The following is a 25,591-nucleotide window of genomic DNA, read 5'->3' on the forward strand; positions in this document are numbered from 1 at the left end:
GGCTTTCTGCCCCGAGCACAGAGATCCGAACCCCATGCAGCACACCATGCTCTTGATGAGCTGAGGAGACCAAGACCAGAGGTCAAGGAGGCTGAAGCAGCTTGTAAGGCAGCTAGAATTTTCAGGGCTGAGCTCCAGACAGCCCGAGTCTGCTGCTGAATACTAGCCTAAGTACATGTGGTGAAGCTCCACAAGCCAGGCAGAAAGCTGCAGCAGAACATTTCCTGAAGCTCACGCAGGTTGGGAGACATTCATGCTCCCACCAGCCAGAGCAGACTCCTCAGGGCATTCAGTGGAGAACCTAGAGGGGACACACTTCTTTAGTAGGGGGCTCCACTAGCCCTCCGGTAGAGGATGCTTCCGACCTACCCCAGGAAAGTGTATAAACAAGCCCTAGAAGGATCAAGCTGATGCACGTGTAACTTAATTGCCTGCCAGAAACCCGCTGACAAAGTGCCGACACTCTTGAAAGAAATACAACATAATCCAGCTCCTGACAACAAAAAATTCACAATGTCCAAATTCAATTAAAAAAATAGGTGGTGTGCGAACAAGCAGGAAAATGTAACCCATAATCAGGAGAAACATCAATAGAAGGATCTGGAAATTACAGCTCATGAAATTAGCACGCAAATTTTTAAAACAGCTACTATAATAATATGCTCAATATGCTCAAGGATTTAAAGGAAACAATGAATGAGGAGAGAAATAGAAGACATAAAAACCAGATAGAACATCTAGAGAAGAAAAACATAACATGTGAAATGAAAAATTCACTAGATGGAAAGAGTTAATAAAAATCTCCAGCAACAAATTAAAAGAAAAAATTAAAAAAAGGTAGGGCACTACAGAGCCCTGGTGATTCAGACACTTCAGAGATGAAGGTTCAGGTTACCCCACTAGGTATTAGAAAAGAAAGGACCAGAAGAATGTGAAGTAGACACAGGGAGTCTCCATACTGACTCGGGCCTCCCAACCAGTTACCACAATAAGAATCACAGCAGCTGTGATCCCCTTCTCTGCTGTATCTATACATTTTCTGTACACATAGCAATTAACTTTTTTGTTTTTCCCTACTTCCTTTTACATTAATACAAGAATTAGTGTTTAACTTTATACTTTTATCTTTGGTTAAAAAAATACTCATCTGGGAGTGTGAATACTTAGGGGATAATAAATATTGCGCAGTAATCAATCCCATGGACCACCGCCCAGAAATGGCCACAATAACTGGTACTGTCCCATGTGGGGGAAAGGGGAAGAGTAACTTCGAGGTATCAGAGGTAATTGGCTTGATTTTATGCACCCCGACTTAAGAATGACTTCTGTATTTCTACAAATTTGTAAAGTAATACAGAAAACAAGAATATGCGACAGAGACCATGTGTGCCCAGCAAAACCTAAAATACTATGGGTCCCTTAATAGAAAATGTTTGCTCAACCTCAATTTTATGAAGACTTGCATCTTTTAAGGGGAAAGTATAAAGTTGTTATTGCTGTCTTGTGAACTCAGAGTATTTGTTGAAGTGTGTGGACATACTGAGTTCAAAGGAGTAGGCAGTGCTAGGTAAAAAGCTACAAACCCGTCAGCTCCAAACCCACCCTTCTAGACGCTAGCTAGTGATGCTGGGGGTTAAAATGTGCAAATTACATTTTCCTTTGTCGGCGGGTTTCTGGTTAGCATCCACCACGTGAGGCACTAGAGGGAGACCGGAAGGCTGGAAGAGGGATAAGTGTCTTGTTCCTTCCTGTTCCTGTCACCACTGCCTGGTGGCAGCAGTTAACTCCATTGTCCAACTCTTACTGACATTCCCAAAACCAGCCTCAGTGCAACCCCTCTGAGGTACCAGCGCTGTCAACGGTGTGCCCTCCGCCAAGGTCTGAGGCCCAGCTCCATGGAGCTGGTCCCCCACACTTCTGGTTCTCACAACTCCGATCTCTGCCCTGTGTTACTCCAGTGCTAAGAGGAACAGCTACTTTCTGCAATTACGGATGTATTCCATTATTGCTTTTTTCAATTCTTAATCCTCTTTGTCTAATTTCTTAAATTGTCTCTGTTGAAATACCTACTGTGATTTCTGTTTTCCCAAGTGACCTCTAACTGATGCAAGTTTTCAAAACTATTTGGCAAATAAACAAACACCAGGTACTGGGGTTACAGCAACAAGACAGACATGCACTCTGTTTTCATGAAGTGTTTAACTGTAATTGTAAGTGCTAAGTACTACGGCCTTATAGCAACGACCTTAATAAAAGGCTACAAGATACAGCATATTTAAGCCTAGAACTTGGGGTTTAATTATAAGGAACTTTAGACCTTGAAATGTTAAAAGATTATGAGCAAAATAAAGATATGATAGACCTGTACTTCAGGATGATGACTCTAACAGCAGCTAGTAAGCACTGTTTGTTGGAAGAAGTTAAAAGAGGAGTGTGAGAGACTACTGGAACAAGCTAGGTTAGAAGTATAGAAACCCTGCAGAGGGTTACAGTGGGACTGGACTGGATAAAATGAATACAGGAAACGTGGCGGAGACAGCATCACTAGGTCTTAGTAACGGACTATATGCAGAAGACAAAGGAGAATGGACTAGTCAAGGCGTGCTAAGAATTTTTAACTCCTAATAAATTGGAAAAGTGGTAACAGCACAAAAGAAAGTAGACTACTTAGAAGTAATATTCAGAAGGCAGTCTAAAATTTCCGACAAGAGAAATCAACGGTAAAGTTACGCATCTGTAAATTAGCCACAAAAAGAACTTATATCTATGTATAAAGCATGATTTTCTGTAATTCAAAATTAATTACACAATACATACCCCCTGAGATGGTGCTCCAGGGACCATGGCCATATTTGCATGTATCTCCTCTTCATTTAAACTCAAGCCCATGTACTGAGAGAGCTCCGGATATAGTTTAGGATAGAGATCTAATATAAATAAATCAATGAATAAAGAAAAACACATTCAAATGAAATATTTTTCAATAGAATATTACAAATAAAAACTTTTTTATAATGGACTTCTACTTATGTTTAAAAAGTTACATTAATTTATAACTTTAGGATGAATTTCAATTAGCAAATTGGAAAAGCACCTCCCTGTCTCTGTAATGACAATCAGAAATGGAAACTACAGAAACAGTTTAATGTGGGGCCAGCCCAGTGGCCCAGGTGGTTGGAGCGCCATGCTCCTGACGCCAAGGTCACTGGTTCGATTCCCACATGGGCCAGTGACTGCGCCCTCTACAGCTAAGATTGTGAACAACCGCTCTCCCAGGAGCTGGGCTGCGGTGAGCAGCCAGAGGTTGGCGTGAGCGACCGTGGGCTACTGTGTGCTGCCCAGGCAATCAGTATGAGTGGCCGGCAACCATCGTGAGCTGCCGTTGGCTGCTGTGTGCTGCCATGGGCTACCATGTGGTGCCATGAGTGGCCGGTGGCCAACGTGAGAGGCCGGCAGCCAGCGTGAGTGGCTGGCCAGCAGCTGGTAAGAGCTGCTGTGAGCAGCCGACCGGTGACCAACTGTCTCAGCCAGGTCTCAGCCAGGGGGAGCCAAGGTTCATAGTATCAGCATGGACCAGGAAGCTGTGTCCTACACAGCTAGTCTGAGAAACAATGGTTTGAACTGCAGTGGGGGAGCGGAAGAAAGGGCGGGGGGAAGAAACAGTTTAATATGAAAGTTGTAAAATATGAAGACACTTGAGCTAAAATAACCTCAGACTTCTAAAGACTCAGAAGAGTAGAAATAATTTTTCCAAGTAAATTGTCTTTCCTTTTTCTTAAAATAAACCAATCTGGTTAGCAATTTTGTAAACATACCACTGATTCTCCAATATAGAACAACTGACAAAAATGTCAAGGCAGCTATTTTATAATCCAGTCCGTAAAAATGGCTAGGAAACGATTCTTCTGCATTAACTACAATTCTTTTAAAAATTAAGGCTTGTAAACTTATTTAGTGTCATATCATTTTAAGAATGTTAACCACATTCCAAAGAATGTTAACCACATTCCAAAGAAATCTTAACAGTATTTAACTTAGTGGTAGAGTCAGGTACTATTTCACGTGATTTTTACCAAAAAAAAAAATGACTTAAAATGGATTTTCTACAACAAACAACGTTATAGTTATAAGACGAGAGGCCACGAAAACCTACTTAACACTCTTTTTGTATCTTAAGTCATATTATTTATGGTCTCTCTCCTGAATCCCTATGAACTCAAAAGGAAAAGAGACTGAAGAGAAAGACATGGAGAGATTCCAGGATTTGGGAAGGTTCCCCCAAAAGAAGGTGGTTGGAAATTCTCCCACCCCAACATAGAAGACAGTTCAGGAAGTTGAAGAGCAGTCGTATGGGCACAGTTCACATAAATGAATCAGTCATAAGTTAGGAACTCATGAGGACTAAAATTTCATTTAATTAACGTAATTTTCATTAAGCCATAAAACACATCTTCATAGTTCACTTTCTGATTAAAGGTTTATTTTTTTAAATAAACATTTTTTTCTTCTTACTACTAGAGCTTTAACCACCAATTTTATGCTGCATAATTTTTAAAAAAAAATCTCGGATTCCCTATTTCAGCAAAAGAAAGACATTTCTATTCAAGGAGAATGAACCCAAAGTATAAACCTACTTCCATCTTGAAAGACGGGAGCAGAAGCTTCAGACAAAATTGCTGGGTTGGCAGGGTTTGCAGAAAAGGCACTTTGAGCCTGAAAAAGAAAAGAAGAAAATTCTAACAACAATATTATATATACATATTTAAAATTCTTATATCATTTTTATAAGTTAAATTCAGTGCTTCCAAAAAGAAAAACATTGAAGTTGTATTCAAGAAAGTTTAATTTCAAATGCTTCAGCAATATACAGAGGGTGCCAAAATAAATGTATACACATTTTAAGAGAGGAAAAAACTATTAAAATTGCAATACTCAATATATACCAATAACAAAAGACGAATACAAGTCACATTTGACTTCTACAATTACAAGAGGTGCTCAAAGTGGTTACCATCAGCATAAATTTAATAGTTTTTTTTTTTTTTTTCTTAAAATGTGTATACGTTTTTTGGCACCCTCAGTATTTTTCAAAGAAAATCTGCAAATCAAAAATATATTTCATATTCTAAATATTTTAACACCATGCACAAAAAACTTGACTAAGCACCATTCTTTATATCTTATAACCAATATTTCATAGGGGTGCTGCAGATTAATAAATTAATATTTTCAAAATGTATTACAAAATGCATAGCTACCCATTTTCCATGATCTTTTACTAGTCTAAGTAAAAACATTTTATTTTCATAAGAAAAAGAGTTCAATTGTAATCACATAAAAAGTCATCTGTTAGAAACCGCCTATACATTTAAATACCTATTAAGTTGCTAATATTTAGTTTGCCATTTTAGCATATCCTATTGAAATAACCTATCTTCACTTTAGCAAGTATAAGAAGGTGTTACACTATACTAAATTAAAAAACATTACAATGTATGAAAAACACATACTTTATCACTGAATAAAAGAATGATGATAAAAGAATATAATTTATAACTGTTAAGCAAACTTGCCGAAATTACTTTAACAACGTATACATGCGCAAGTATGCCAGGAACTCCTCTCTGGGCTGCCTGTGTAGCCCATGTCATCTTCAGTATTCCACTGACAGAAATCCTTTCTCCTTTACAGACAGATCTGAGTTTCTGAACTAGCCATATGTCAGTTAGAAATAAGGTTGGGAATAAGTTGTATGCCCATCTCTAATATCACGTTTTATAAAAGCAGAAATATGTCGATTAAGTAATTTTATACTTTTATCTCAACCTAGCCCTAAAATTAACACCAAGAGTAGTCCAAAAGATCCTTGGAGGGGGGGCGGCCGGATGGCTCAGCAGAGCGTGAGCTCTTAACAACAAGGTTGCTGGTTCAAATCCTGCATGGGACAGTGGGCTGCACCCCCTGCAACTAAAGACTGAAAATAACGACTGGACTTAGAGCTGAGCTGCACCCTCCACAACTAGACTGAAGGACAATGACTTGACTTGGCGCAGATGGGTCCTGGAAAAATACACTGTTCCCCAATATTCTCCAATAAAAAATTTAAGGAAAAAAAGCCATTAGATCACTTCACTTTAAAAAAAAAAAAAAAGACCCTTGGAGAGATCAGATCTTAATTTAAGTAAGTACAGCCGATAAAAGCATTGAATGGTACTTCACTCATAAGGAAGTGTTCTGATATGTGTGTTGAGCCATTTTTATTTTTTATAACTTGTCACATTCTAAGTTGAAATAAAAAGCAGCATGGAAATCTTTATAATTTTAAGTAACAGTTCACAAACTCAAAATGTGTTGAATTTTTAAAGTTCTTTGACCAGGTATCAGCTGAAAGAAAACTAGCGCCCCGTGGATTACTTCTTGGATAACAGCTAAGAAAAAAAAAATACTGTTCTAAACTAAAAATGAGCTATCAAGTTAGGAAAACACAAAACACATGGAGGAAACTTAAATTCACGTTACTAAGTGAAAGAAACCAGTCTAAAAAGGCTGACTACTGTAGAAGTCCAACTAAATGACATTCTGGAAAAGGTAAAACTATGGAGAGGCCAAAAGATCAGCAGTTGTCAGGGACTGGTGAGGGGAGCGGGAGGAAAAGACAGCAGAGAAGTTTTTAGGACAGTGGAAGTATCTGATATACTACAATTGATGGCCACATGTCATCATACATTTGTCAAAACCAAGAGTGTACGCACCAAGTGAACCCTGATGTAAACCACGCACTCTGGGTGGTAACAACGTGTCAGTGTCAGTAAGCGACTGTGACAAATGTACCGCTCTGGTGAGGATGCCCATCGTGGGGCAGATGTGCATTGTATAGGGAGGGGAAGTAAAATGGAAACTCTTTCGTACTTTCCATTCTGTTTTGCTGTGACCCTTAAACTGCTCTAAAAGGCACAATTTATTAATTTAAAAAAATTGGTCCTTTTTAGATTGGTTATTATTTTCTATTCTTTCATTCATTGTTATTACTCTTATCCAAGGAATACTGAAGAATATATATAAAAAGCTCTTTGCAAAGTTATATATTGAATTATTACGTAATCTGGAGGAATTATGGTACATTATTGGAGGAATAATGGTACAACAAGGGCTTAAGGACTATGAGTCATTAAATGTAGCAAATTGTTTCACACTTACTTGAACTTTCAAACTATTTAAAAACTAACTGTGAAGGAGCACAGTTACTGCCAGGGCATGTTGTCTCTGCCGTTACTGACAGAGTGTGGAGGGACCACACTCATGGAGTCACCGTTGCCAGCCTCTGCTCACTGGGTTAGGAAACTGATGAGTACTGAATCTCTTTATCATTGTTTCTTAAAAGCTTTTTTTATATAGGTATAGCAATCACAGACTCCTGTTAAGGATTCATAATAGAGAGGTTCACAGATCACGTGATGCTGAAAGCCACAGCCTAATGGGTATTGTAAAACAGTTTACAAAATATGAACTGCCAGTTCACTGGCAGCAATTTAGCTTTGCTATGATATAAAAGGTCAGAAGATGAGAAAATAAATACCACCTCTGCAGAGGCATCTCAAGAACAAAAATAAACCTAAGTATCAACTACCATGAAAAATGAACAAAGAAAGAAAACAGTTCAAGACTTTGGTAACTAGGTTAGGAATATTTGTAATCCAGTGAGAATAAAAACAAACAAAACAGAAAACAAAATGTTTCCCCCTCTTTACTCATTGTTATATCTCCAAGCCACTAGACTTCTGCTCAAAACATAAAAGGTCTTCCACTGGAAATATCCATATAATTTGCTTCTCCTTAAAGAGGTCAGCCTGATGTAGGCTGTAGCCCTCTTTTATTTTCCAATCCACTATTTGTCAATATCAACTCTTTTCTTCTTTTTCTGCTGTTTTAAAAATCAAAAACCTCTGCTTGAAGTGATCTATGGTTAATTTAGAGTTTGATTCCATAAAAATGAACAAAAAAGAATGAAAGATTAGTGATTCGTTCCATCCATCTGCAAATCCTTATCAGTTAATGCTCTGATGTCATATTAATGGCTACATTCATGGTTAATTGTCTTTTTTTTTTCTTTCCCTTTTTCCCCTTCCCCCTTTCCCTCCAACTTCGAGTCAAGCCGTTGTTCTGTCTAGTTGTAGGGGACGCAGCTCACTGGCCCATGTGGGAATCAAACAAGCTACCTTGGTGTTATGAGCACAGAGCTTTAACTACCTGAGCTGCCTGGCAGCACCATTAATTGTTATTCTTGAAGGCTAAATATTTCAGATAAAGGCTTTTTAAAAAGGAAATGTGCTTGTTTAGATGAACTTTGTGGAAATAAAAACCACATGAGAAAAATACTGACAAAATACTGAAGAAGGAAGTGAGAGCATTTAAGATGACTGAATAGGCCACTTGAAATTGTGAGGCATCAAAGCCTTGGCAGCTGAACAGTAGATTTCAGAGATTTTACAAACCACATTTTAATATCCACAGTGGATCTGTGATGGAAAATATGTGTTTACTGGTCTACCCCCATATTCATCCAATCATTACTACAAAGTTAATCATTCCAGCTACATATTTGTTAGTACTGCTAGAATTTTTTTCACCCTAAAAAGGTGCTTTAAAAACACTTACATTCTTGAGATAGCTTAAGACTTCTCACAAGTTTGAAATAAACACTTTATGCTCATTTAATAATTATTAAGAAGTAAATCTCACTTAAAAGTAAACTGAGGTCAAGGTCTCAAGTAAAATGATCTTTAAGGTAAGAAACTTGGAAGTAAAAACAACTCAAAAAATTCCATCACACTTATATTAAAAAGATTTTAGGAATAAAAAAGTATAAGACATTTATCTTGTCAAATTAAAAGAATAAACAACTGCTGAAAAAACTGAGTTTATAAGAGATCAAGGTGAAAGTAAACTGGAAACAAGATGGGTTCATTAAATACTACAAATTATCTCTGGTTAAAAAGAATAAAAATGTACAAAATAGCAAGACTTGACCCCAGTCTCAAACCTTCTTCAGCAGAAGCACATCTCCAAAGCTAATACATGAAAGGACTACAAAAAGCTTTGATTTCATGCAATTAGAAGTACTGTAATCTCTAACATGGTTATTTAAAGCATGGACACATGAAATGTGTGCTGCTTATATCTAAAAGGAAATAAATCACTATGCTTTCAGTGTGCTTTCCCACTACTACTCTCTATAAGCAACATGTACACTTCATTATTTCTATAATTTTTAACTTCAAAGACAAGGCAAATAATTATTTTAAAGATTGGTCATACCTGAAGATCCAAAAGAACAATGTACTAATTTTAAACAAAACTAGAACACGTAAAAAGTTGGAGTGTATTTCACCAATTCATATGTTGTATTGAATTTAAATTTTAGTCATAAAATCAAGTTATCTTTGAATAGTTTAAGTCCAGTTTTAAAGAAATAATATCCTATATCCATTCATTCACAGCGAAACGAAAAAGAATTGCTAGCTTTTCTGTAACTTTTTAGTCTGCAATTAATTGAGAAATAAAAGTGCATGAAGTGTAAAAGTGAACAAATACATCTATTTAAGCTTCATGCTTCACTTTAACTGACACTAAAATGTATGCCCTAGTGCACGGGAGAAAGAAGCACTTAAACAAAACATACCTGAATTACTTTGTCTACCTTCAGGTCTTCAAGAGATGGGTACAGAGACATTTTGGCAAGATTTTTCTAAAGAAAAAACAAAAAAATTTCTGATTCAAATTTCATTGAAATTTAAATAGTATGATAACCAGCAACATAGACATAAACGTGTAAATGTTTAACACAATAAGAAACATTTAATTGCAAAACACATGGAAAAATGAACATTTAGGTTGTACTAAAAATTAACTGATTAATAGTTACCAAACTACCTCACCCACCCTTACCACTACTATCAAAATATACCCGTTACAGATCTTAAACTTCCCTTTAAGTACAATTCCCTTCATTTCAAAAGTTTAGAATAGCAGAGAACTGTTATATGATCTACCTCACGTACACAAGTGCTTGGCAACTGAGTGAGGATTACATCCTTCTGTCAAAAAAACTAAAAACAGCTCATATGCAATCTCTATCTATAAAACCTCTATCACTAGGAAAAATATATATCCATGTACACACATATGTACATATATATGTACAGTTGACCCTTGTCGATTATATTTCCACCTGCAGTTGGGAATACGTGTACACAGATGGCTGATGTGAGTTACACTCGGATTTTCGATTTTGAGGACAGTCTGGTCCTCTAAACCCGTTATTCAAGGTCAACTGTATATAGAAAAAACAACATACTGTATACCACCTGTTAGTAGTTTTATCTTCAGGAGACATGAACAAAATAGATGGTAAGGGAATGAGGGATAAGAGGGAAATTTTCACATTTTAAACATGTCAATATTGTTCAATGCTGTTTAGTGACCATGATTACTTTTTGTAGTGATTTAAAACAAAATTTTTTAAAAGTATTCCAATGCCATGTATTTTGAAATTTTGTCTAGCTATATTGAGATGAATACCTGGTACTTTCTTTACACCCAGCATAAAAGAATATACCTAAATTGGTAGAGGGATTGACATAGATTCTTGAGCCGGTTATCAATTTATTACCTCCCATCTCCAAATCCACCATTATTGACTTCTCTGTAAAACTGAAAGGCCTTTTAAATGTTGCTCTTTTGCCAGAGGGCATGATGTTAAGCTTTGTCAATAAACGGAGCTAGAGGTACCCTGGAGGAGGTTTGCTCCAGCCAGGCTCCTGCAGTACCTGCCCTCTCTAGCATTAGCATCTGGCTCCCACAGGGACCAGCTTAAGGACCAGCCCCCTGCAGTGCACAGCTCACCCCCCTCCACCCACTCAGCCGAGCAGCTTCCCAGCAGCCGCCAGCAAGGCATCTGCCCCTGAGTAGCTCTCTCTGGCTCTCACCGGGCTTGCAGCCAGTTCCAAAGTGCAGCACCTCCCTGTGAATGGCCTCCCCCAACACCCCAAAGGGAGGATTTCCAGTGAGTCTGGTATCTCAGCAACTTTACCATCCACTGAATGATGGCTGCACTCTTTCCAACAAGGCCTGGATCTTCCTGTGGTACTCTATCTCAAGCCCTAGGGTTAGCAGATGCTTATTAAACCTGCTCTTCCTGTATTCATTATGACCACTGCACTGTGCACCTGAAGCTGAAGCTGAACGATAATGAATGTCAACTGTAATTTTATATATATATATATATATATATATATATATATATATATATATATAGTTACAAGAAGTGGAGTACAGCATTGGGACTAGAGACAGTGGAAATGTAATGGCTGTATGTGATGTCAGAGGGGTAGTAGATGGGGGGAGGGGGGTTATCACTGTGTGAGGGATATAAATGATAAAAGTCTAACTATTACATTGTTTTATGCACTGGAAACTAATAAAAATTAAATTAAATTAAATTAAAAAGTCCTCTTTACTTCTTACTAGCCAATCCGTTTCTTCAATCATGGTAAACTTTGTAATTCTGTACATTAAACTTTCACTGTTCAAATTACTATATGGCTTCTGTCTCTTGGTTGAATGTTGGCTGAATGCTGAACAATAAGTTTTTTTTTTAATTGATACACTTCACACATCATAAAATCCACTAAAGTATACAATTAAATAGTTCTTCGTATATTCAGAGTTGTGCAACCATCCCTACCATCTAATATTAGAACATTTCATCAACCCGAAAAGAGACCCCCATGCCTACCCATTCTCCCCTTCCTCCAGCTCCAGGCAGCTACGAATCTACTTTCTGCCTCTTGATTTGTCTATTCTGGACATTTAATTTAGAATCACACAGTACGAGGTGTGATCAAAAATACGGTGAATGTTTAAATAAAAAAATTTATTATATTAAAAGACACATTGCCATTAACCCCCCTCAAAATACTCCTCCTCATTTTGAACACAGTTATCCCATCATCCTTCCCACTTTCTGAAGCAGTTCTGGAAGTCCTCTTTCTTGAGTGTCTTTAGTTGTGCTGTCATGGCTGCCTCGATGTCCTGAATCATTTTGATTTGGGGAAGAGCCAGAAGTCACATGGTGCCAGATCTGGTGAATAAGGTGGGTGAGGACACACTGTAATGTTTTTGACAGAAATTGCCACTCCAGAAGCGATGTGTGACACAGAGCATTGTCATGATGGAGGATGATTTTCGGCACACTTTAAAACCCACCTTTTCTCAACCGTAGCTCACACCCAACTGCACCCAACAAGCTGAAACTTGTCACACACTGCTACTAAGGTTCAACGCACCACTTGAAGATCCCTGCCTTTCCATTGGATGGCACTCAGCAGCAGTATTCACTGTATTTGAGGATCACAATGGAAAGGGTCTGTGTCACACATCGCTTCTGGAGTGGCAACTTCTGTCAAATAAAAACATTACAGTGTGTCTTCATCCACCTTATTCACCGGATCTGGCACCGTGCAACTTCTGGCTCTTCCCAAAAGTCAAAATAACCATGAAACGTAAATGTTTTGAATTGATTCAGGACATCGAGGCAGCCACGACAGCTCAACTTTTGATACGAAAAAGGACTTCCAGAACTGCTTCAGAAAGTGGCAAGAATGATGGGATAAGTGTGTTCGAAGTGAGGGGGAGTATTTTGAGTATCTTTTACTGTACTTTTTTAAAATTTAAAGTCACCTTATTATTTGATCACACCTCATATTGTAGCTTTTTGTGTCTGGTTCCTTTCACTTACTCTAATGCTTTCAGGCTCATCCATGTTGCAGCAAGTATTAGTGCTCCATTCTCTTTTGTGGCTGAGAAACAACATTCCATTGTATGGATGTGTCTCATTTTGGGTATCCATTCAACATCAATCAATAACACTGAGTTGGTTTTCACTTTTTGACTATTATGAATAATGCTGCTAATAATAGAAACAAACATTTACATCCAAGTTTTGTGTAAACATATACGTTTAATTCACTTGGTATTCAGCTAATAGTATATCTCTTGGTCCATATAGTAACTCTATGTTTAACTTTTTAAGGAACTACAAACTGGTTTCCAAAGTTCTTTACATGTTTACATTTTACATTCCCACCAGCAACATACAAGGGAGGGTTCCAATTTCTCCATATCCTCACTCCAGAAGCGATGGAATTCCAGAAGTAATTTCAGTTTAAAAGTTAAACATAATTGCAAAAACCGCAATTACTTTTGCACCAACCTAATACTATGTCTTTTTTATTACAGCCATCCTAGTGGATGTAAACTGGCATCTCACCATAGTTCTGATTTATTTTCCTAATGACTAATGATACTGAACATCTTTTCATGTGTTTATTGGCATTTGTCTATCTTCTTTGGAGAAACGTCTATTCAAATCCTTTGCCCGTTTTATTCTTTTTCTTGCCTAATTGCCCCGGGCTAGAACCTCCAATAAAATGTTGAACAGAAGTGGACTGACACAGTTTTTAAAGGGAAAATGGGAAACGGTATTCCCCATTTAGTGAATGAAATGCAAATTCTTGAGAAAGCACAATCAAATATGGCTTAATTCTATTAATCCAGGAAAACAAAATGGAGTACCATTTGTCTCCTAATGGATTGGTTCCCTAGCAGCTTTTCCTTTAAATACATTTTATTTAAATGTTCAACCGTTTTATCAATATCATAGACAAAATCATTTTAAATTCCCTGGAACAAATGTTGACTGGCAATCGAGCACTATTTCTATTTTTAGTTCTGCCACTAGCTACCTACAAGATCCCATTTTCCTCATGAAAATGAACCGGATGAGTGGTTCATTTCAAAACTCAATGAATAGTTACCCAATTTTTTCCTCCATAAAAGCTTTTCTTTAAACAAATATTAACTGAAGTTGTCTGAACAACTCTGAGGTCACTTATATGCCCACACACTCAGGCCAGGAAGAGAAATGGGCTTTTCAGATTTTTTAATAACAAGTATCACCCCAACTACCACTCTCTTAAAAATTTAGTTTCAGGTTTGCTCTAAGTACCTTGACCTTAATTAACTTTCACCATTCTTCTAAAATGTAAATAATTCCTCAATGATTTTACCTCAAATTATTTTCTTAGCCTCGTTTCATTCAAGTTCTTTCCAAGGGTTACAGTGTTCTAGCCACAAACTACTTGTTCTTTCCCACCCAGGTCAAGGGCTTCTGTGCCTCCATAACTTTAGAAAAACTGCTTCCTCTTTCTGGAATATGTCCTTTCAGGACTTCTCTATCAAAATCCTAGTCAAGAGCCACTTCTCTTTGATGATCTCAGTCTGATGTTATTTGTTTTTCTCAGTTCAGCAGTTTCACTCTGCCTTACATTAGCCAGTTTATGCTTATCTGTTACTTGAGGTCCAGGACCACATTTAATTTCTTATTTATCTTCCCTGATGCCTTATCCTGAAAGGAATCAAATGTTTATTAAATATTTTGACCAACATTATCAAAATAATAGCAAACAAGGTATTTTTAAAACATTGAAAAATTCATATTATCTTGCAGGTCTACAATTCTGAACACTGTTAAAAGCATTCCAGGAAAACAATACATTTTTATACTATTTTTCTGAAGAGTTCCATTAACTCATTTGTATATTATATTTAAATCTTTGAGCTAATGCTAAGTGTCAGAAATACTTAGCCCTTTTGAAGAACCACAAAGCTCCTCTTGAAAAATCCTTTCAATTATGGCTGGAATTTCAGAATGACCCATAATGAGATTTACGGGGATCCTGAAAATAATTCTATTAAGTCAGTGTGAGAATTCTCATTTTACCCTCATTTAAAACTCCTATCAAACACTATTGACGTACAAACTACAGTATAGAATTTGGTTTCTGGCCCTCCCTTCAGCTGACTGAGTAAGCAATAATAAGATACAGTTCCCACTGCTCCTGAGATCAGTAGGCAAAACATCTTGCAGTCTACCACAGTTGGAGTGCAACATTCCTGACTGTAACAGCTTCGTTTCATTGGTCTAATTCCTGGGGAAAAACTAGAGCTCTCCAATTACCGCTAAACCAGGTTTGGCCCCTCTAAGCTCCCTGCAACCTCCTGGACTCTTCTCAGACCTCATGAAAGGCCTCTAAACCTAATGCGTCCTTAGGCTTTAGAAAATAACCCTGGAATTCGTTTCTACTAAGAAGTTTCTCAGTGTAGTAGTTTCAGAGTTTCTTTAGAACATCTAAAGATAAAAAATACCTGACTATTCTGCCTCACTATCAAGTTTCCCATTTGACCCTTCACCCCCTCGGGGCAACGTCCCAGAAACCTCCTTGGAGTCTTTGAATATGCGCACCGACCAAAGGCCTCCATATGCAAATACTGCATGTGACATTTTGGAACATTTCATTTGCTTTCTGGATGCCACACTCTGATTAATGAAGTAGCAAACATACTAGTAAAGTTGTCCAGATAGCATCACCTAGAACAGCAATACTCACCATTTTCTGAGTTGCTCACTACTTTTCTCAAACGACCCACTACAACTGGCCTCCCTTTTTAAAAATGATGTATGATTGTTTAAGTAAAATAATGTGTGTTTGCTTGATCTAAACTGTTAAAAAGAAATCCTGGAATGATGAAAATTTAGTATTGCTCCAGTTTTTGTAGCTGCCACCCATGGGATACCTCTTGATTGCCTGGTTCCAAGTGGCCAGCAGGGCTTACATTCAAGGGTCCCATAGGACTCAAACATATCAGTCTATGAAAGAGATCTAGTAGCTTATCTTAACAGCTGTGGCCTAAGGGACTGTTTCCTAATTAAACACACATTTATGGGCGGACTACAATTCTCTCCAGCGACAGGGAGGCCAGTGGGCGCCATCTTTGTGCTCTCCCTCTGCCCTATCCCAGGTTGCCAGTGACTCCTAGAAAGGAGCTGGTGCACACGTCTGGTACACTGGCCTTTGTGGCTGCCACCCATAGGGCACATCCCTGGTAGCCAGTAGGGCTTGTGTTCACAGGTGCAACAGGACAGTACCAAATAAAGAAACAATTAACTGGGTATCATCCTAGGGCTCAGTACAAAGAGAGCAAACAGAAAAGCACATCATCTACCGTCTTCCTCTAAAAAGGTATATTTGCATACTTTAAAAGCTGCAGCCTGAGCCTCTGGCTTACATTCAAATTGAGTGTAGGTGCTGACTAAGATTATCTCCTTTGGGACACTGAGAGACCTTGGTCCACCTTCAACTACTGGGAGCCACTATGAATAAAATAGTCTGCTGGGACAATTAAAAAGCTATGAGACAATGAAGAGGGAGGGCAGGGTTGAAAGGTAAGATTTATCTCCTACATGAAGCCAGTCATTCAAGACTAGGAGAGGTGGCTGTTTTATCTAATCATTGAATTCAACACAGAGTCAAAGGAAAATGAGAAAATACAGGAATATGTTCCAACATAAAACCTCAGTAAAAGGTCTTAATGAAACCAAGAAAAGTGATTTACCTGATAAAGAGTTCAAAATAACTGTCATGAAGAGTCTCACCAAGCTCAGTAGAACAATGGATGAACAAAGTGAGAATTTCAAAAGATGCAGAAAATATTAAAAAGTACCAAATAGAAGTCAAAGAGCCAAAGAATACCATAACTTAACAGAAAAATACAATAGAGGGGTTCCACAGCAGACTAGATAAAGCAGAAGAAAGGATCAGTTAACTCAAAGACAGGGCAGTGGAATTCATCCAGTCAGAAGAGCAAAATAAAAAAGAGTGAAGATAGTTTAATGGGCTCATGAGCCAACATCAAGCAGACCGACATTCGCATTGTAAGGGTCCCAGAAGGAGAAGGGACAGAAAACTTATTTGAAAAAATAATGGCTGAAAACTTCCCTAACCTGGAGAAGGAAACAGACATCCTGATCCAGGAAACCCAGGGAGTTCCAAAAATGATGAACTCAAAGAGAACCACACAAAGAAATATTATAATTAAAATGCCAAAGGTTAAAAACTGCCACCAAAAATACTTTACAGCTTGATGGCAAAGCTGTCCAGACTAAAACATTTTTCAGACCGGCAAAAGTTAATGGACTTCATCACCACTAGACGAGCCTTACCAGAAATGTTAAGGGACTTGTTTAAGCTAAAACAAAAGGGCACTAATTAGTAACAGGAAAACATAAATATAAATATCACTGGTAAAAGAAAGTGTATAGTAAAATTCATAATAATCTAATGTAAAGGAGGTAGATTAATCATTTATAAAGATAGTATGAACGATAAAAGACAAAAGTAAAAACAACTATAACTACAATTTGTTAAGGAGTACACAAGACAAAAAAATGTAAATTGTGACATCAAAGACAAAACGTGTGGGGCGGTATTAAAATGTAGAGACAAGGATGCTCACTCCGGCACTTTTATTCAACATAGAATTAGAAGTTATAGCCAGGGCAATTAGGCAAGAAAAAGAAATCAAAGGCATCCAAGTCAGAAAGGAAAACTATCTCCATTTGCAGGTGACATGATGTCATCTATAGAAAACCCTAGAGACTCCACCAAAAAACTGTTAGAATAAATGAATTCAGTGAAGTTGATGGATGTTAACAACACTTACTGTTGTAATCATTTCTCATTACATGCAAATACTGAATCACGTTGTACACCTAAAACTAATTTGTTATATGTCAATTATACCTGAATTTTTAAAATAAAGAAAAAATATAGTGCAAAAATTTCAAAACCCCAAGTCCTAGCACCAGCCTTGCCACCAACTTTCCAGGGTCTCAACTTAACATATGATATAGTAAATCAACAAATCTTTTCTGCAAAGCAAAAAAGACTAAGGACACATTTGTTCTTTAAATATCTGCTACTATAAGCTATATTCCTCTAACTCTTCAACAGAAAAGGGCTTGAACAGTCTAGCTCCATAAATCACTTTCACAGGAATCCAGCATATCAAACTACTGTTTAAATATAGGAGTAACCTAATTAGCTTCAATTAGTGTGAAAGAAAAATGGTACAAAACCTTTTTAATTTACACAGGAAATAACTGAAATGCACACCAGGGCAATAACCTAAAGTTCTACCATACAATAGCAAAGTAAAAACAACCTTAAGACCCTAAAACAGAGTTTCTTCAACTTTAAAGTCCATAATGATAATCTCGAAATCTTGTTAACAACACAGATTCCTGAGTCTTAGCACAAGAAACCGAAACAGTAAGTCTGGAGTAGGGTCCATAAAACAGTATCATCGGTATCCAATGGACCCAATTTTAATGTTTTAGTTTCTTTTATCAGCAGTTTTATTTCATGACTTTTATTCTTAGAGATCTTACAAAAAAAAAGAGAACAAAGAATCTTTAAATGAAGTAAAGTCATTCTATTTTACAAATATCACAAAGGTTCAACCGGACCCTTTTATAATTCTAAGATCCATATGGGATTTTAGTGAACTTACTTTTCCCATATCTTGAAACATTTTGCTATTTTATCAATCTAGGAATTATTTCATCATTAGTCATCAGTTATTCCCACCTAGGCTAAAAAGACTAAAATGAAAAGAGGAACAAAAAGTAGGATCACCTAGAATGATGATGCAATAGCGAAATAAATCATGACATTATGTCATCCTTCAGTTTGTATTGTCCAAAGTATTACATCCTTTCAAGAATGTATATAGCCTGGAGACACCATCTTTGTAGCCTTTTTTCTAAAAAGTAATCACTGAACATGGTACAAAATTTGGAGTTTTAAAATCTTTTACCCATAATGGCAGAGAGAAGAAAACTAAAAGAGGAAGACATGTATTAGACAAATTAGATGACAAGTAGCTACATTCTAGAGTCTTACGACAATTAAAAAAAAAAAAAATTGATCATATAAGCAAAAAAGAAAACTGAGTTTTCACATAGTAATATCTTAATTGAAGTTCCTCAAACTAAAGAATCAGTAGCTAAACAATACAGCAGTAATAAAAGAAATATGATTTTTCACTCAGTCATTCAGAAGGACTTTATCATGCAATATTTTGAAACAAGTTCTTGGATTCTATTTTATTTAAAGTATAGCAGCATCTTCTTTGATCTTTTATATTTGTACACCAAAATTTACTTGGCGTGGTACATGGCCAAATGAAGCAGGTGTTTAAACAAGATGATTAGCAGGAAACAGTAGAAGTACTTTTAAAAACTCATTGCACTGATTATTCTATTTGATGTTTATAAGAGTATGAATAAAAATTACTTGCAAATATATAATGTAGAAGATGGTCATCGTCCGAATAATATAATGAGCCATTAAAGTTTTCAAAAGCACTGCATTTTGACAATGCAAGTACAAAAATTGCTAGGTAGTAATGATAGGTTCTACTATTAGCAATTTATTTGAATTTAGACTCAGAACCGTACTTTGACAACCAAGTGCATAAAGAACCAAAAGTAATAAAAAGCTACAATACATTAGAGATGTATTTGAAATCTGGAACAATATTTATAAGATAAGTATGTTCCAAATTAATGCATGACAGTTGAGCAATTAGTTGAACTCAAAGATGTTGCCCATTTCAGCTATATATACTTCAAAACCAGGAAAATTTAGAACAAAAATCTGGGTTTCTTATGGTCCAGTCATTATCAAATGTTTTCATTATCCCTTTATTTCCACTCATGCAAATTATTCATAAAGTGGCCCAAAATAAAAAAATAAAAAAATGTCCATTGGATTCCAATGGTAAATAGTGGTGATCATGTTTTTTTATCGTGTACTAAGGATTAATAAGCATTCCAGATGGTTCATACATAGGGTCAAGGAACACGTACACTTCGATAAAGTCCTAAATAGTCTTTCAGAGCGATGTTTCTCAAACTTGGCTAATGATCAGATCAGAATTACCTGGGCACTGGTTAAAAATAGTTCCCAGTCTGACACACATTTCATGGAAGAACTTAGAGACTCTTCTTTTTAACAATATCCATGGAGATTCTGATGATAGCCTCTATGAAATATGGTCATATAAAGTCTATTCTAAGTAGAATAATTTCTTCTTAGCTAAAAGATTCCACTTCATATCTACTCGACTGGCAAAAACCCAACACCCTCTGAGAGTAAGGCTTTCAGAAACACTCATACATTACTACTGAAGTATTAAACTAGTACAATTTCTATAAAGCAATTACATGCCGATACCCTCCAACCCAGCAACACCACTTCAGATCTTTAGTCTACAAATATATTTGTACATAAAAAGTGATATATGCAAAAGTTCATTCACTGAAGCACCAACTATAACAGCAAAACACCTGAAACAAAGAAGAAAATTCTATATACACTAATATTGAAAGAGGTTCAAAATATTATCATTAACTATAAAAACAAAGCATGATTTAGAACAGTACAAGTATGCTAACATTTGTGTTAAAAGGAGGGGAATTTAAGGAAATAGAAAAGGAAGTACAAAAAAAACAAAAAAAACCCAAAGGTAGCAGAAGGAAATAACAAAGATTAGAACAAAGATAAATAAACCACAGAATAGAAAAAATAGAGAAAATCAATGAAACTAAAGTAAATTCTTTTAAGGATCAACAAAATGGCAAAGCTTTATTTCAGCTACATGAACTAAGAAATAAAAAGAGAAAACTAGAAATACTAAAACCAGAAATGAAAGTGGAAAATTTACCACGGATTCTACGGAAATAAAAAGGATTATAAGAGTACTAGGAACTATATTACCAAAAAGTAACCTAGATGAAATGGACAAATTCCTACAAACACAAAATCTACCAAAACTAAATCACAAAGAAATAGAAAATCTGAATAGATCTATAACTTGTAAAAAGAATGAATCAGTTTCAATCTCTTAACAAAGATACAAAAGATACTATAACAGAGTAAAAAGGCAAACCACAGAATAAGAAAAAATATTTGCAAATCATATATCTGATAAGTAATTAATATCCAGAATATTTAGAGAACTCTCAAAATTCAGCAACGACAACGAAAACAAAATTGCCAAAGAACATGAATAAACATTTCTACAAAAATATACTAATGGCCAATAATAAGCACATGAAAAGATGCTCAACATCGCCAATCACTATGGAAATGCAAATCAAAACTAAGAGATACCTTATCTTATATCCACAGGGACAGTTACTGTAAAAAAAAAAAAAAAAAAAAAGAAAGAAAATAGGTACTGGTGAGGAACTAGAACCCTTGTGCACTCTTGGTGGGAATGTAAAAAGCTATAGCCACCACAGAAAACAGTATGGCAGTTCCTCAAAAAATTAAAAATAGAATTACCATATGATCTAGCAATTCCACTTCTGGGAATATACCTAAAACAATCGAAAACTGGGTCTGAAGAGATTATTTGTACACCTACGTTCATAGCAGCATTATTCACGATTGCTCAAACGTGGAAGCAACCCAAGTGTCCATGGACAGATGAATGGATAAGCAAAATGCGGTATATACCAGGGATGACAAAAAAATGTATACAAGTGGACACTTTGGTCAACGTTGCTCAAGCAGCAGTTCGCCGTAATCAGAAGGGTCTGGACGCTGATGGTAACCACTTTGAGCACCTCTTGTAACTGGAGAAATCAAACGTGACTTGTATTCATCTTTTGTTACCGGTATATATTGAGTGTTACAATTTTAATAGTTTTCCTTTCTTAAGATGTGTATACGTTTTTTGGCACCCTTTGTATATACAATGGAATATTATTCAGCCTTAAAATGGAAGAAAATTCTGCAATATACTACAACATAGATGAACCTTGAGGACATCATAGTCAGTGAAAGAAACCAATCACAGAAAGACAAATAATGTATGATTCCATTTATATGAGGTACTTAGTCAGTATCATAAAGACACAAAGTAGAATGGTGATTGCCAAGGGGAGGAAAGAATGGGGAGTTACTGTTTAATGGGTATAGTTCCAATTTTAAAGATGAAAAGAGTTCTGGGGATGGATGGTAGTGGTGATGGTTGCACAACATCTAGGTACTTAATACCACTGAACTGTACAGTTAAAATGGTTAAAATGGGAAACTTTACATTATGTGTATTTTACCTCAACAAAAAGAGTGGAAAACAGGATGGAAATATATTTATATGTATGTTTGTTTGTATAGGTATAAAATACCCCCAGATGGATACCTAAGAAATGTAAAACAGTTGGCTCCTATTATAAGAAGGGAATATAGTTGGCTGGAGAACCTAGAAAGAAGAAGACTATACCATATACCTTTTTTACTGCTTAAATTTTGAACCATGTTACTGGTTACTTCCTCAAAATCTACATAAATATACAAAAAAAGTGTTTGCAGTACTTAGAAAGAAATTAGTAAGTGCTAATATAACTATCACTAGATGTAGTAATTATTTTTAAAAGTTGTTTAAGGGATCTTTCTTTTTATAAAGATCTGGCAAAACAGGAAAAAAATAGTTGAGTCATGCTCAATTTAAGGAAGTGTTTACTGACTACATCATTCGAATGCCACTATTAGTAAATTCTTCCTCTTTGGGTCATGATTTTTATATCCGTTCTTATAATGCACAAACATAACTAAAAATTAATGTTGCCAAAGTTATATTTAGATTAATGTATTATAGTAACTACTTCCTGAACCTTTTAGAAGACATTTCACTTCTTTATTTTTATTCTGTGGCACAAACCATTGGATCTATCATTTGTATCAATGTACCATTTAAAACATAAAAGTTTGTAGAACAAACTTTTGGTAAATTGGTAACAGAAAATACTTTTTTTTATTTTTTATTTTTTTTACCGTTTGCCCTCAACCGCAAATAGAAAAACTAAAGACTGGACAAATTTGAGTTTAATCACTTAATACATATTTGAGATAAAGCTAACAGCATGCAGCTGTTTTTCAGTGTAATTTTCCTTTTTAATCGATTGTTTTCTTCTTTGAAGCAAATTCATGTTAAGAGTTTAGTAAACCGAGTGTACTCTCTGAGTAATGGACTTACATAATGGAAAAAATAACAGTAAATGTGCATGCAGACAACACATACAGACTAGAGAAACCTAGAAATTCCTTTCAAAAAATGGCACATTAGAAAACTCCATGATTAAATAATTCCACTTTAGTGAAAAGGAAAACTTTACGTCCATATGCCTTCACTTTTCCCATTATTACCAGGAAATCCTGAAATGAAAGCTCTGAGTCGTGAGATCTCAAGGGATATTTCCTTCTGAACACACCCTGCTGGAAACGTTTTCCCCTCCCCTTCAACTTCTCCAGAAACAGGCACGGAGAACAATCCCCTCCCCCCCACGCCCCCTTCCAGAAAATCAAGGCTTCGCCCACTCAACAAACAACTCCCTCTTCCTACCAAATCCCGGACGTTCCGATTGTGCCACCAAGGAAGGTGACTAAGTACAACCCCAAGGAATGCGGAGGGACGATGAACCATAGCCAGCGGGCCCGTTCTTCACGGGTCTCAGGATCGCACGCAAGAGGAACAAAAAGGGTTGACAAGGACCGGAATGAGAGAGTCCGCGAGCTGAGGCGGGGGCTGACGGCGGCGCCCCGGGCCCGGCCTCAGGGCTCTGTCCCCAGCCCCGGCCCGGGAGGGACCACGAAAGCCGCAGGGTCGCCGGCAGGCACAGCGCGCCGCTCAGGCAAACTTTCACCCCGGGCCCGGCGGGGCGCACGGAGGGGGCGCGGAACCCACTGAGGAGAGGACGTCGCCGCCGGCACCTCCCGAAACCCGTGGAAACCGAGACGTTCTCCGCTCAGTGATCCAGGGTCCCCCCCGTCCCCGCGCCCCGTCCCCGCGCCCCGGACGCAGCCTGAGCGTCCCTCTTCCTCCTCAGGGATGCTCACCTAGGCCGCAGAAACCAGCTCGCTGCCACCGCCGCCTCCGGTCACTGGCACGGACTTCCGAGACCCGAAGGGAGGAAAGCGGCGGGCGCCCGAAGACCGCCCTCGAGTCGCGTCACGGAACCGCCCCCGCCGTCCACCCGCGCAGGCGCGCGATGCCCAGTCAGGTGACCCGTCCCTATGGTAACAGGGCAGCGGTGTGGTAACGGTGACGGGGCCGGTGCGGGATTGAAGAATGCAGAGCCGCCCACGCTGACACCGGTTGTGCTCACCACCTTCTCCACCCTCTCGGCAGTTCCTGCCCAAGCCCCGGGGCCACCTGCTCACCGCTGTGTTCGTGGCGCTTGGTCACGTGATACCCATCCCTTCCGACACAAAGGGAGTCCAGAGAACCTATCTTTTGGAGATTTCCTACCCCAGCTTTGGACTTCACCACTGTGGTCACTAACCTCTTCACCCACAGGCTCAGAAACATTCCTCCCACTAACCTTTTTCAGCTCCTGCCCTCTTTGTGTTACAAGTTATTTCTTTGACTTTTATTACTCTTTGTCCATCTGAACTAAAGTTCATTGGCTGTTGAAGGTTGTGTAGTCCTGCACAAAATTTCTGTATCCTAATATAAAAACTGAAAAACTGTATTTCTTCATTGCTAACTATGTTCCAGGCACTGTCCTAAGAACTTGATGTATATAGTCTTATTTGGTCCTTACATCAATCTATAAAATAGATAACATCTGCATTAGCATACAAAGAAACTGAAGCACACTTTTCCTAAGTTACCTAAGTTTACCATAGTTACCATGGAGTAACATAGAATACGAAATAGCATTAACTTAGAAGCATTTTATGTCTAGCTGTTATTTAGTGCCACAATAAACTGGTAAAACTAATAAAAGTCTGAGCAGAAAAGAGATGACAAGTAAATGACATGAACACTTTGCCCTCAGAGAATTTATGGACTGGTGGATAAAATTGACATTTAAAAATAATTACGCACTAGATTGGGAAGGAAGAAATAAAACCGTTTTTGTTCGCAGGTGGTGTGATTATGTACACAATCGCAAAGAAGTGGGCCCTCCCCCCCCCAAAAAAAAAAGAAAAAACCTAAAAGTAATATACAAGTACAGCAAGTTTGCATGGTACAAGTTTAATATACATAAAACTATTATTGCTTTTTGTATACTAGCAGTGAATGATTAGAATTTGGAATTAAAGAAACAATATAATTTATATTAATGTAAAAAAGTGAAATACTTAGGTATAAATCTAACAAAATGTGTACAAGATCTATATGAGTAAAACTATAAAATTCTGATGAAATAAAAGTTCCAAGTAAATGGAAATATATTCCATGTTCATAGATAGTAAGATTCAATGTTGTCAAGATGTCAATTCTTCTCAACTTGATAGATTTGACACAGCCTCAATCAAAATCCTAATAAGTTATTCTTTTATATCAACAAAAATCTCAGAACAGCCAACATAATATCGAAGAAGAGAACCAAGTCACAGGCCTAATAGTGCCCTACATCATTAAGCTATGGTAATCAAGACAATGTGGTATTAGCAAAAGATTAGACAAATAGATGAATAAAACAAAATACAGAGACAAGAAGTAGAATACAGAGCCCAGGAATAGACTCACACAAATACTCACCCAATGGATCTTTGGATCAAAAGAGCAAAGATGGACAAAGGATAGTCTTTTCAACAAATGTTGCTGGAACACC

At 37.2% G+C, this 25,591-nt stretch overlaps 1 protein-coding gene across 2 annotated transcripts in view; it reads right to left on the bottom strand.

Moving 5' to 3' along the window:
• Nucleotides 1–24,005, bottom strand: part of SDCBP (syndecan binding protein) — a 33,341-nt gene extending 9,336 nt beyond the window's left edge. For both annotated transcript variants that reach the window (XM_019756951.2, XM_019756950.2), the window contains exons 1-4: nucleotides 23,865–24,005; nucleotides 9,680–9,745; nucleotides 4,635–4,713; nucleotides 2,818–2,927 (exon numbers count right to left, since the gene is read on the bottom strand). In XM_019756951.2, coding sequence (XP_019612510.1) covers nucleotides 2,818–2,927; nucleotides 4,635–4,713; nucleotides 9,680–9,730 — 240 coding nt within the window. In that variant the 5' untranslated portion in view covers nucleotides 9,731–9,745; nucleotides 23,865–24,005. The remainder of the gene's footprint in view (nucleotides 1–2,817; nucleotides 2,928–4,634; nucleotides 4,714–9,679; nucleotides 9,746–23,864) is intronic.
• Between the last annotated feature and the right edge of the window lie 1,586 nt (nucleotides 24,006–25,591).

This window comes from Rhinolophus sinicus, linkage group LG14 (assembly GCF_036562045.2).
Source record: "Rhinolophus sinicus isolate RSC01 linkage group LG14, ASM3656204v1, whole genome shotgun sequence".
NCBI classification, from domain to species: domain Eukaryota; kingdom Metazoa; phylum Chordata; class Mammalia; order Chiroptera; family Rhinolophidae; genus Rhinolophus; species Rhinolophus sinicus.